Source organism: Charadrius vociferus, unplaced genomic scaffold, assembly GCF_000708025.1.
Source record: "Charadrius vociferus isolate BGI_N301 unplaced genomic scaffold, ASM70802v2 scaffold297, whole genome shotgun sequence".
Lineage (NCBI taxonomy): Eukaryota > Metazoa > Chordata > Aves > Charadriiformes > Charadriidae > Charadrius > Charadrius vociferus.
Window position 1 is genome coordinate 293,756 of NW_009649192.1, and position 13,381 is coordinate 307,136.

The 13,381-nt window shown below is 41.4% G+C and overlaps 2 protein-coding genes across 2 annotated transcripts in view; both read left to right on the plus strand.

Annotated features, from left to right (window-relative positions):
- FAM171A1 (family with sequence similarity 171, member A1) overlaps nucleotides 1-2,743 on the plus strand; it is a 37,450-nt gene extending 34,707 nt beyond the window's left edge. Inside the window, exons 8-9 of the mRNA XM_009888964.1 lie at nucleotides 196-2,506; nucleotides 2,580-2,743. Of these exons, the coding sequence (XP_009887266.1) occupies nucleotides 196-1,897 (1,702 nt within the window). The 3' untranslated portion in view covers nucleotides 1,898-2,506; nucleotides 2,580-2,743. The remainder of the gene's footprint in view (nucleotides 1-195; nucleotides 2,507-2,579) is intronic.
- Nucleotides 2,744-2,908: 165 nt separating this feature from the next.
- Nucleotides 2,909-13,381, plus strand: part of NMT2 (N-myristoyltransferase 2) — a 44,083-nt gene continuing 33,610 nt past the window's right edge. The window contains exons 1-2 of the mRNA XM_009888956.1: nucleotides 2,909-2,913; nucleotides 3,657-3,660. The gene's annotated coding sequence lies outside the window, so the exon portion shown is untranslated. The remainder of the gene's footprint in view (nucleotides 2,914-3,656; nucleotides 3,661-13,381) is intronic.

Genomic DNA, 13,381 nt, shown 5'->3' on the forward strand with positions numbered 1-13,381 from the left:
AATTGACATTAGTTATTCTTCAATTTTATCTTCGCCACTGGGATAAGCTTGTAATTGTTAGGTTATGTAATAAAAGCTCAATTCCCCCAGTATTAATCATTGCTTAAAAATCTCTCATCAAGACACACTTGCTGTTCTTGTTTCTGTGTACAACAGTCATAAATGTGTAACTTCTTTTGTTACCGGCTTTTATAGAAGAAAATGTTTAAGACCACGTCAGCATCATAAGAAACTGCAACTTTCCACAGCACTGGACACTTCTAAGAAGGATCAAGCAACCTCTATGTCCCATATAAATCTAATATTTTCACGTCGCGAGTCAGAATTTCCTGGCGGGCTGTCCGTTGCTAGCAATGGACACACTGAAAACTCAGGTGCAAAGGAATTAATCAGTGCTGTCCACATGGAGATGGTATCACCTAGTGGAGAAGCAGATATGCATACACCTATGCTCAAACACTCATTCAGTACTTCCCAGGAGTTTAGTTCCCGAGAGGAACTGCTCTCTGACAAGGAGAAAGACAAGAGCAGAATTTCCTTGGATGACCTGACTCCCAGTGGGTCTCTAAGAAAAGACTACCACAAATCAGCAGATAGTTTTCCTTTAAAGCCAAGAAAATCTACAGAAACAGCTGAAGGCTATGAGTCCCCTATCAAAGATGAGTATAGGAGAAGTTACAATGCTATGCTGTCTCAGCCTTTATTTGAAAAGCAAGAGAGAGAAATTCAAGTATCTATGAACCACATTGCTACTGGAAGTAAATACAATATTCAGGAACAAATATACCCCACACCTTCGGCCCCTGAAAAAGAGCTGCTGGACTGCAGACCTACTGATTGTATGATGTCTCGTTCAGTTGATCACCTTGAAAGACCTACATCTTTCCCTCGACCGGGTCAGTTAATCTGCTGCAATTCTGTTGACCAAGTCAATGACAGTGTTTACAGAAAAGTTTTGCCTGCATTGGTCATCCCAGGTCATTACATGAAATTGCCAGGAGAACACCCTTTTGTTAGCCAGCCCCTGGTTGTCCCAGCTGACCAGCAGATTGATATAGAAAGACTTCAGGCTGAGCTTCCTAACCCTCACGCACGGCTTTTCCCACACCCCCCACAACAGCTGCAACCCCAACAGTTAGCATCCCAAGCAATATCTCAGCAACATTTGCAAGACACGGGTGCAGCTGAGTGGAGTCAACAAAATGCTTCCATGTCGGAATCTATTTCCATTCCCGCCTCACTTAATGATGCATCCCTGGCTCAAATGAACAGCGAAGTGCAGCTTCTTACAGAAAAGGCTTTGATGGAACTAGGAGGTGGAAAGCCATTGCCTCATCCTCGAGCATGGTTTGTTTCTCTAGATGGACGTTCAAATGCTCATGTTAGACATTCGTACATCGATCTCCAAAGAGCTGGTAGGAATGGGAGTAACGATGCCAGTTTGGACTCTGGTGTTGACATGAATGAACCAAAATCTGCCCGAAAGGGAAGAGGAGATCATCTGTCCGCGCCACAGAGTCACCCACCAGTGCAAGAGCACCAGCAGAGAGAGCGGAAGGTTTCAGATAGCACAGCTTACACGCAACTCGTGTACTTGGATGATATGGACCAAAGTGGCAGCGAGTGTGGAACAGCAGTTTGTAGCCCTGAGGACAATGCTATACGATGCCTACTAGAAGGCACGAGTAAGAGAAGTGGTGTGCAGCTACCCAGCCTGCAAGAGGAAACAAGAACTGTGGATACCAAACCAGAGCCATTAACTAGTCCTGAACACGGAACATCAGTTCAAGATGATGAGGAGGATGAGGAGGATGAGGAAGACGACCAAGGTGAAGATAAGAAGAGTCCTTGGCAGAAACGAGAGGAAAGACCACTAATGACTTTCAATCTAAAGTGAGCTATTATGAAAATCCACCATTCAGTGGAGTATAAAATTGCCAAATATTCTTTCTGTGGAAGTGCTTGATTTTTTTCTTTTTTTTTGTTGTGGAGAGAAAAGAGAAAAACAAACTGTGGTGAGCAACATTTGAAAGAACTTAAATGCATTACTGTGTAAATGTTAGAAAAGAATTAAAATCATTCCTCTGATTTAACAGCTGCCTCCAATGAGATAGCTGAACAAAGAGTGTGATTGTTATTCCATATACTTGATATTGGTCATCCAGGATGTTGAAAATACTGACAAATTGTTTTTGGTTGGTTTATGACCTCAATCTCCTTATGAATGGGAGCTGGTAAAGCTTTTGTTTTGTAGGCCAATTTTATGTTGATAATGCTACTGAAATTATCTTCAAAACAAGAGTTTGACACATGGTGTCCAAAATTGTGCATTATCTCAATGAAAGGCTATGCATTGCTGCTTTTAGTAATATTTTGCTTATACTATGCTTTTCTTAATTTTACAAGTTGGTTGTAAACAGTTTATGTCCTTTATTATAAACTACTCAGCAATTTATTTTAATGTAAAACTGCAGGAAACTTGAGTAGCATCCCTTAGCATTGAAGCCTTTTTATGAAACCAAACTGAACTTTGTGTCGACTAAGATTCCTCCAATTCTGGTCCCATTTACTCAAAGTGCCTTTTTTACAGTAACAATGAACAGTCCCTTCTTTTGCTAACTCCTTTTAATTGACCCCCATTTGGGATTTTATAAACTTCTGAACTTCTACCTTTAATTTTAAGCTGCATGCCAAGAGTCCCATTTTGTGCTGAGCATTTCTCATTTCAATACAGTGTATTCTGTAGCTATCATGTATATTGTGGATTCTGTTTAGCCAGGGTAGACTTAGAAGACATTTTAAAGGGCCCAGAGTAGCCAAGAAGATAGTTTCATTGACTGTATATATTGTTAGTTTCCTCTGGAATCATATGAGCTAATCATGCTCGTATAAAATGGACTATAGACCGAGCAAGTGGACTGAATGTGTCTAGAAAAAATTTGAAAAAAAAAAAAAAAAATGTACTATCCAAAAGTGCCAGAATGACTCTTCTGTGCTTTCTCCATACAGAGCTGCTTGGTTATCCAAAAAGTATAATTGAAAATAAACTGCAAAAAATATCTTTGTGGATTTTTTCCTCTGTTGGTGGTCATCACATTATTTTATATTATTTAATAAGAAAAAGACTTTGGTTTCCCTTTTAGTGTGCATATTTATGCTTATGTGCATACTAACACACTTTCTTACACAGTTCTTGTGAACTTCAGTCAACACTGAAATTTAGACTCCTTTTCTGAAAAGCATCCTCCCTGTCTTGATAAATATGTAACTATTTGCGTAAGTATCACTGAAGAAGACTTTGGAAATGAAATCCTGGTATCACCAAAATTTTCTATGGAGTCACGCTTCCTGTGGGACCAGCTTTCTTTCTGAGATTTCTGTGGGTACTCATACTTATTGCACACTTCTTGCTTCTTCATGAAATGCGTTCAAGAAGGGAAAGACTTCCACTCTTGTGGAATCCTTCCTATACATTCAGTTTATCGTGTTTCATTCAATTGTTATTTGTTCACCATTAGCAGCAGTCATGCTTATAAAGTTAATTATTATGTAATCACTAAAGTGATTGCAGAAAGTATTATATAGTTCCTATTTAACTTATAATAATAAGCCCTGGCTTGGATTCATTGCTCTTTTTTTCAAGGTTTTCTTAGGAGGCCAGTGCTGCAATTTCCATCTCACTGAATGTCTTACCTGGGAGACCGAGCTCGAGCCAGGAACTGAATCCTGATTTCCCAGTTTCCAGTCCAGTACTCCTCTCCATCCACAAAGCCACATCACCTCTGTTTTGATTTAATTCATGTTTGGAAGTGGTATATGTCGTAAAAGAAATCTAAAATAATATTTGTGGAGTACATTGAATACTGAAATCACCATATTAGCAGTAAGTTATATTTCAGTCATCACACGTGTTCCAGACAGAAGAGGGGGAAGCCAAGACCCGTAGCCTCTCTCATCTCCGGGGACAGGGGACACTGGCAGAAAGGCGCTGCCCACAACGAGTAGGTAAGGGCAACGTGTGGGTAAATCTCCTGCTCTGTTACTTTCTTTTCATGCAGCTTTTCCTGAGCTTGAGATGTGGTTCCGGACTCTTCCTTTATTGATGGAAGACTTCCACAAGAAATGTGTAGGGAACAGAATGTATGTGGAGTAGCTTGTGGCGTGTTTGCCACAGCCAGAGCTGTAAGCTCCAGCACAAGAGTAGGACAATCGTGGGTTTCTACCCAGGCAGAGCAGAAGCTCAGGGGCCAACACTGCTGGGAGCGTGCTTGTGAAAATCTGGTGAGGGCGGGAAACAAGACAGCCCTGAGGCAGCAACATTAACACTTTTTTGAACTCCCTACAACCACTACATCACCAAAAACCTCTAAAAAACAATGCTTAGGACAGGAGCCCTTCAAAGTAATTTCTTCCAGCTTTGATGCCCAACCTCTCTTGCAGCAGAACGAGCCATTCCTTTGAAAGTGGGATTCCTCATCCCACAGCAGTAGTTCAAGCACCATTTCCTACCTCATAATACAAAACCGGCAGGGCCCTTCCTCACTGGGCTGTATTCAGGAGTCCGTATCTCCAGTCATGTGAACACAGAGTCCTTCTCTCCGCAATTACAAAAATGTACTGTAAACAAGTATTTCATTTGTACCTCCCTGTTGTCATCACATTTTCCTTCCCTGCAGCTGTAACTTTCCAAGGCAGAACAGATATTTAACGATCAAACATACTAACTGGCACTGTTTCTTCCTAGAAGAAAAGCACATCAATAAAACAAGAACTTCAGTTAAATGATAATACACCAGGTGCCACATTTGACAGACTAATAACCTGTGGCTACCAGAGGGTTAGTGCTAAAAAGAACTAGATATCCTCTCTGTTATTACTGTCAAATCGTAGACAGTACCTGGTGTCAGTTTACCAGTTGGAATTACACGAGCGACATAAAAAAATGCTCCTCTAATCTGAAAATGGCACTTGGCTGCTGCCTGTTCATCTATCCAAAGCTCCAATTCCAAATGCTTTGCAGCCTGGAAATGAAACTATCAAGACATGTATCAAGAAAATATCATGGTATCATAAAAATATCATGTGTGTATATATATCTGTCATGATATAGGATACATCATCATATTACATATATATAATGTGAGCAAGGTTAGCACTGAACCACTGAGCTTACATTTGTCTATAAGCAGAGGAACAGGAAAGGAATAGTAATTGAGATACTTTTATTTTTGTCAACTTTTAAAACAATTAGTGGTTAAAATTGTTTTAACTTTATTTTAATCTGAAACCAATGTGTTACTCAGGAGCTGAGAGAAAACCAGCACATTTTCACTTGAACAGACTATACTGCCATCAGTGATGATGCATTTTGGTTTGAATGGAGATGTTAGAAGCTGAGTACTGCCCCAGCTGAGATGCCGGGCAAGGTCTCTCCAGCTGACATAGATCTCTGCACTCAGACTCACAGCAGGTCCATGAAACAACTGCTGATCTTGTGCCACCTGCCTACTGGTGTTACTGAAGTTATAAACTGTGTTTATGTTGAAATCATAAACTGTGTTTTAGACACAGTATGTATGGAGAAAACAGTTCACCACCAGGTGGCAGGTATTCGAACTTTTAAGAATGTCAAATGCTAAAGAGACCCAAAGGGCAGCACTGATTCAAAAAAACCCTTACCTGTCACCCACACATTTTAGAAAAGCAAGCTGACATTCCTCTCATTTGACCAAGTCCAAGGATGTAATGGATGGATGCTACCATGCCCCAGGTTACAGCCTAGTGATAATTTAAGTGTTATAACGAGCTTTAATCCTCAGATGAATTCTCCTTGCGGGCCCCATTTTGAGGGAGTACGTGCACGTTTCCCTGTTCCATGGGCCAGGGTGTACTCTTCTGCCTTGGAAAGTTAAAGCCATAGGGAAGGAAAATGTGATGACAACAGGGAGGTACAAATAAAATACTTGTTTACAGTTCATTTTTATAATTGCGGAGAGAAGGACTCTGTGTTCACATGACTGGAGATACGGACTCCTGAATACAGCCCAGTGAGGAAGGGCCCTGCCGGTTTTGTATTATGAGGTAGGAAATGGTGCTTGAACTACTGCTGTGGGATGAGGAATCCCACTTTCAAAGGAATGGCTCGTTCTGCTGCAAGAGAGGTTGGGCATCAAAGCTGGAAGAAATTACTTTGAAGGGCTCCTGTCCTAAGCATTGTTTTTTAGAGGTTTTTGGTGATGTAGTGGTTGTAGGGAGTTCAAAAAAGTGTTAATGTTGCTGCCTCAGGGCTGTCTTGTTTCCCGCCCTCACCAGATTTTCACAAGCACGCTCCCAGCAGTGTTGGCCCCTGAGCTTCTGCTCTGCCTGGGTAGAAACCCATGATTGTCCTACTCTTGTGCTGGAGCTTACAGCTCTGGCTGTGGCAAACACGCCACAAGCTACTCCACATACATTCTGTTTCCTACACATTTCTTGTGGAAGTCTTCCATCAATAAAGGAAGAGTCCGGAACCACATCTCAAGCTCAGGAAAAGCTGCATGAAAAGAAAGTAACAGAGCAGGAGATTTGCCCACACATTGCCCTTACCTACTCGTTGTGGGCAGCGCCTTTCTGCCAGTGTCCCCTGCCCCCGGAGATGAGAGAGGCTACGGGTCTTGGCTTCCCTGTCCCCTGTCTTCAGGGAATGACCCTTCTATAAACCCCACCCCTTGATTCCACCCTCAGTTTTGTCCCATGCTGTGAGGGCAACGTCAATGGGACATGCAATGTGACACTCCAGTGACCTTTCAGTAAAGCTATTTTTAGGTGTTGGAGAGGGTGAGCTTTCTCAAGCTATCTGCCTCTTTGTGTCTATGCCATTAGCTCTACCTTGAATTTAACACTGTGTAATCATATATCGAATAACACAATAACAATGAGGGAAGCAGAACGAGACAGCCATGTTCCTCCATATGAGGAGTGTTTTTCTTTTGAGAGCTGGATTGGTCTTTTATTTTTCGAAATCAGCAAAGTATACGTACACAAATGTATGTGTGTGCATATGCGTGCGTGCCTGTGCATGCATGCACGTGCACATGTATGTATATAAATGCATTTAATATAAAAGCTGGCTTTAAACACTAGTTTAAGCCTTTTGACATCAAGCAATGCCAAAGTAAAGGTCAGTCACCTAGGCTGACTGGAAGAACCGGCATAAGAGCTCATAAAGGCTTGTATTAATTAACTTAATTGTCCTTGTGGTCTGACATTGCAGGGTCAAAGCCATGCTTGATGCTGAGTTTCTGCTGTGCCTATAGCCCTGACTTCCATGAGATTTATTCACGCTTGCCTACTAGCCTAGACCTGATGTCTAAATTCCATTATTAAAGCTTTTCTGATGTCTAGATTTTAAGTAATTTATTCTGCAGTTGTTGCAACATTTGACAGAGGCTTTTCTTTTGCAGAAAATTGTAAAATTCTGATGGGTAAAATCTTACTGTAAAATCGCCAAAAAATTTTGCATAGAAGTGGAAAAGTTATAATGGAGTCTGATTTCTCACTGTCTTCACAGGGAAGACATTGTGTCCATGAGACACTTTTTAATTCAATGTAATTCTCCATGCAGTAGGTGTCCATCGTGAACAACACTATTCACCTACCTCTAACCACCGAGAAGGTCTGCAGGACCTTTATTAGCATCCATTTATCTGATTTGTATGTTAACTGGATACTTAGAGTTGAAGTATCCTCAAGTATATTGGAAATAATTTTCTGTCAGCTATTATGCAAAGGTTTCCAGACTCTAGTCTCCAATACCTTAAAGCAAACCAGACATGTAGGAGCACCCCAATAGTTCTAGCCTGTTACAAATGCTCTGATCTGAGACTTCCAGTCAGGCTGTGAGCTCTTTGCTCTAGCAGGAAAAGATGTACATCTATCACAGAAGATAGTCGCTTTTTGTTTGGGGACAAAGAACTACCAGAAACAGTCAAAAAGAAGACTCTGAAACTTTCATTTTGGAAAAATACTGAAATGGTCACGAGTTTAAGACTAATTCATAAATCTACCGCTCCCTCAGTCCAGAACTGGGGAAAGAAAGCATCTCAGCTGTACCTGCAGCCTCCCTGCAAAGAGGAGCAAGCGGCAGACACACTGATATGGGGGACTCTAAAAGGCTGATGGGAGAACTGATTTAGGAGCTGACAGGAGTAAATTGGATTGATTTGGAGATTGGATGTGCAGAAGGAATTCCTGAGTATTGGTCAGAGCTCCTGCAGCACCACTGTCAACACCATCTTTGTCAATAAATCTGTCACAACTAATTCTCATTCACATATAGTTTGAGAAGGGTCTGAAAGAGTTAGGAAAAAAATAGACATAGAAATGCAAAACTTATATATTTGTAATAATCATTATTTAAGAGTCAGTTCTGATTTTTAACTATCTTTCAGTGTAAAACATAAATTATTTATTTTTTGCCTTTCGGGGCTAGAGACCCTAGGAACAGAAGAATTGCAAACCAGTTTGAACCTGTTTAATCTAAGTCTTGTATCCTGCTTCCAACAATCATCAAAAACAGATGCTTCAGAAAAATGGGGAAGAAATCTCTACCAATGATAATAACCCCACAGGATAAAAGTCTTTCTGTCCTTATCACTTATACCCTTAAGCATGAGGGTTTGTATTTTGTATCATACACATTTTCTAATGCTACAAAACGTTTTCACTATGCATGTAAATGTCTAACTCCTTTTTAATGCCGTATAGCCCACAGCCCTCGCCACCACAGACACCAGCATGAAGAAGCAGATGCTTCAGTGCAAAAGGTAAGATGTAAAATAGAAGAGGTACAGTATGAGCTGCATTTGAAAACAGAATTCAACAAAAAAAGTTGAGTGTCAGGGTGCAGCAGGAAGAGTGGGCTGTTTTGAGAGTGCCTGTCTCCCAGTTTGGATGTTGTAGCCAACACAGGCCAGCAGCACGTGGGCTGCGGGAGACAGGGAAGGCTGCAGCTCACCAAGTGAGGTACGCAGCGGGAGGCTAAAAAAGATGTAAAGGGGGCTAGACAAACAATAAAGATTGGAGATGTGATCTCACGTGGATACAAATGTGCAATACATGGGAACACAAGCTCATTTCATTCGCTAACCGTGTCCACCTATTCTGATGGTAGCTGTGACAACTGGGTAGATGTGTCTTGGTGTATTCGTTCAGTGTGTTTTGAGTCTGTATTCTCTTACCCTTGCATCTCACATCTCATTCAGGATTGAAGAAGGCAGTATTCAAGTTCTCAGCATAAAGAGCAGTCAGTAAAAAAAATCATACTAGTAGGCCCTTGTATGAAGCAAAGTCTAAACATATTTGTTTGCTCCATAACTTTTTTTAACATTTATTAGGAAAATAGAGAAAGCACCAAACAATTAGCCAATTTTCAAATTGGATATTTTGCTTCAAATATACAAGATTACAAAAAGCTCACAGCAAGTTGTTTATTATTATTGCAATATCAAATCAATTTTAAATTATAAATGCCATGAATATTTCAATGTGATGCGTAAAGGTAGAAGCAGTCCTACGACTGCATGAATATTTCAGGCACTTTTCTTCTGCAGTGTTTAATACTCAGAACACACAGACGAATCGGATGATGCCAATAGTCTGAATGCTGTATTATATATCACTAGCTCAGGGGGATGTAATTAATACCTATCACTAGGTAGGTAAACAAGTCTGGATAACGCCTGGCTGCTTGAGGGAAATTGTTTCTGTGACTGGCTGGCTTTATTCAGTCGCAGAAGAGCAGTGAGAAGGTTACAACCCTGACCACGTACTAGACAGTCTCACTTGATGGTTAATCTAACAGGCGAGATCTGACAAACCCCCATACAGAGGTGGGTGTGAAGGCTTCCCAGTCCTCAGTGTTTCTTACTGCCAAGCTTAGATGGCTCCTCCCTCGGTGGCCTAGGGTTCTTCTGAACTCACGTCCGCCACTGAAATGCCCAAAGTATTTGAGTGTTCGTAGGGCTTCCTTTTGAGTCCTTGATTTTGCTGTGGGAGTCAACTCGGAAAAAGTTAAATGTGGCAACACCAAAGTCCATTTGTGGATCTCTACTCATATGTTTATGTTCAAGCTGGCTCAAAGCCTCTCAGAACTGTAGGCACAGGTTCATTTTGTGTAGCCACAACAGGCCCGTGACTGCATCTGTTATGCAAAGCAGACAGGCCCTGGAAAAATAAGTGGGATGGGGAAAGATCCAGAAAGCTGGGATTTGCTGTAGAAGGTCCCCTATACACTGGTCTGTTCCTCGGTGGCTGACAGCAGTGGGAGCAGCTAGGCAGACCTACATCTGTAGTGTTTTATTGACCTTTCTCTCTTCCTTTCTTACAATTTGTTGCCATAAGGAACTGGATATTTTGGCTATATCTAGCAGCAAACCTAGACTCACTGCTAAAGCTCTAAGGAGACCTATGGAAATAACCATCAAACTATGGAATGATTTTAATGGATTTCATGATATGCTGTTTAGCATTAAGTGAAGTATATCTCCTGATTAGGAAGTCTATTTTCCTTTATTATTAATTTTTTAGCTCTTGTGTAAAATGACTGTGCTTTCTTGTTTTTAATCCTCATAAAATAAAAGGCTTTTATCTTCCTGCTACGTGTAGGAAGAGGTCTTTTTAATCCATTAAAAACAGTAAATTCACACCTTCACAAACACAGTCTCTTTACCTGGTAAGTTTAAAATAAAACATTTCTGATAGCTTTTGATGGTCTGCTTAGACTTGTGCGAGTGCGTGGGTTGTATCTGCATCACACATATGCAGCAGTTTGGGGACTTCCCGGGCATACCCACCTGTGACAACAGAGGTCTTGGATGTACAGATGCCCACAGACAGCCTGTTCGGGCATATCAGGTGCCACTCATGCTGCTTACTGTCCTAATGGATGTACTCCATTAACTCACTGTGGCTCAGCACGTGGGGTCCTGAAATTCAGGGGTATGTTTTTTTCACCTTGCTGCTCTATTCTAGCAAGATATCTATCCATGTGATAGCCAACATCTATCGAGTAGTGCAACTGCTGAGCAGGGTCTGTAGAGTGAATTTAGACACCCTGGGAAGCTGTCTGGTAACTTCAGAAGTGAGAAGCTACATCAGAAATCCTCAGTGCAGGACAGATGCAGACCTCTCACTTCTGGTGAACTTTACTTGTGGTATAAGCAAAAGTTGCATATTCATGAAACGCAAAGCACAATTCAGTGTTGTCATTTGGCCTCGTAATAGTCAAATCTGGAGTATAATCTCAGTTATGCCTCAGGAGATAAACTGTAATATCCATAAGGATATTCTTCACACATGCTATGAAGTTTTGAATAGCAGCCACTCTGCAGCTATACTCCTCCTGATCCCCCCTCCAGGGAGACGTTCTAGCAGGGGACAGCAAGTGGGAGCTTGCTGGAAGAGATTCACACTGCTTCCTTTATCATTACTGTGAACCGCAAGAAGGGTTAGGATCCAGGCTTCCTTTACTCCATTCATCTCAATGAAGCGAAGAAAATTGTGGGAAAGGACAGAAGATGGTGAAACCTACAGTTTCCCCAACACAATGATTCAACATAGCTGTTTAGTCATTGACATACTGTTCTTCACTTTCTCCTACACATTATTATGAGGGGAAAAAAATCATTAGTAATCACTGGATTAACTTCTCTCCAGACTATGGGGCAGCTGTTCACAACAATTGTTTTTTGTTATTGAAAACTATTGGGTATTGTGCCTTTGTTTTGAAATTTCCTTTCTCTCATACACAGTACAACTGACTGAAGACTATACATACGCATATACACATACACGTACATGTACAGGAACAGGTACATATACATATACATACATATACAGTAAAACTGACTGACGGTTTGCTTCTAAAGGTCCTTTCAAACTGTGGTAACATGGTAGGCACATTTACCCTCTGAACTGCAGTGACGGCTTGACATTGGGAGGTCAGACTTGGCCAAGTGTCAATTCCAGACTCCATCAGTTTTGCACTAGTTGAGGGTACGCCACCTCTCCAGATTTTATTTTCTCTCCCTTTTCTCATTTGTGGAAGATCAACACCACCTTAACAATTTAGCCATATTCAGGAACAACTGCTGTTTTTAAAGATACATGTGCTATGCCATGGTTTATTTTATTTGGAATGTGCTGGTTGAGTATTTTCTAGCCTTATCCATTTATTACCCTTGAATTTTCCAGTCACCACACATCGTATTTCAAAACTGTGGAGAGAGAAAATACCTGTCAGACGATGGAAGTCTGGCATACATTGCAGTCACTGAAGATTTAAACACAGTCACGAGACATCAGAGTATTGTTAATTTCAGTTAGAAGAGGCCCAGCTAAGAAGCAAAGTTACTGAACGAAATTGGTTCTGTTTTACCTCAAACCAGGACACCATGGTAGATTACACATCTGATAAACCCAGACTCCATTACTCATTCGGAATGGTCTTTGCCTCTGTCATTTCACAGGAAAGCAGAAGGAGCTCCCACAAGCCCACCTGCGGCAGGTAACAAATATTCAGTGATTATTTGGTAGCACAAGGGTGGTACTTCCAGTATGATACAACTGACTACTTGGTTAGTCCAAGAGAAGCTGGGAGGCAGTTTAGGAGAATTGTTATAGATGAAGTATGGCTGATAGGGAGACCTGGGCCTTTGATTTTTTTACCATTACATTGTCTGCCATTGACTTGTTGAGAATCTGATGCGTTTGAATTATAAGCTCCTGTGGCAACTCACGTGCTGAAGGGACCAAGTGCAGTGGGACAGAGCGTCCCAGAGCTGGTACTCAATACACGTAGGTTCAGAGTTTGACAAAGAGGGCACAGCTGGAGGAACATCTAGCTGTCTTCTGCTTGGCCGGTGAGATCTTTTACTTGACATGTCACCTGGAATACTTGATAAACATTGCACTGCCTTAAATCAAAAATAGGAAAAAGTAATCCAAATCACCACCTTAAATAAAAATGGGAGGAAGCAGTATCTTCCTCACATTAAATGACTTTCAAGAGGGTGGCGGGGATAAGAAGAAATTGCAACTGATGCATACTATTCTTATGCCTTAATGTGATGTTTGGCAGCATCGCTAAACCAAGCACTCAGAAATTCTGAATCTCACCCAGGAATCTCAATACGACCCTGGAAACCACAAGCGTTCAAACATTTACCGCAAGTTTCTCTTTATTTGTTTCACTGGGTTTGAATCATTATGATTCTAACTCCTGTTTTTCCCAGTATGGATCTCGTAGAAACCAAAAAGGCTTCAGGAAAACACCAAGTGCTGATCGAGCCGGTGGCCACCGCCGTGGGGAGGGGGGAAATGGCCACGGCGACCCTCGCCGGGC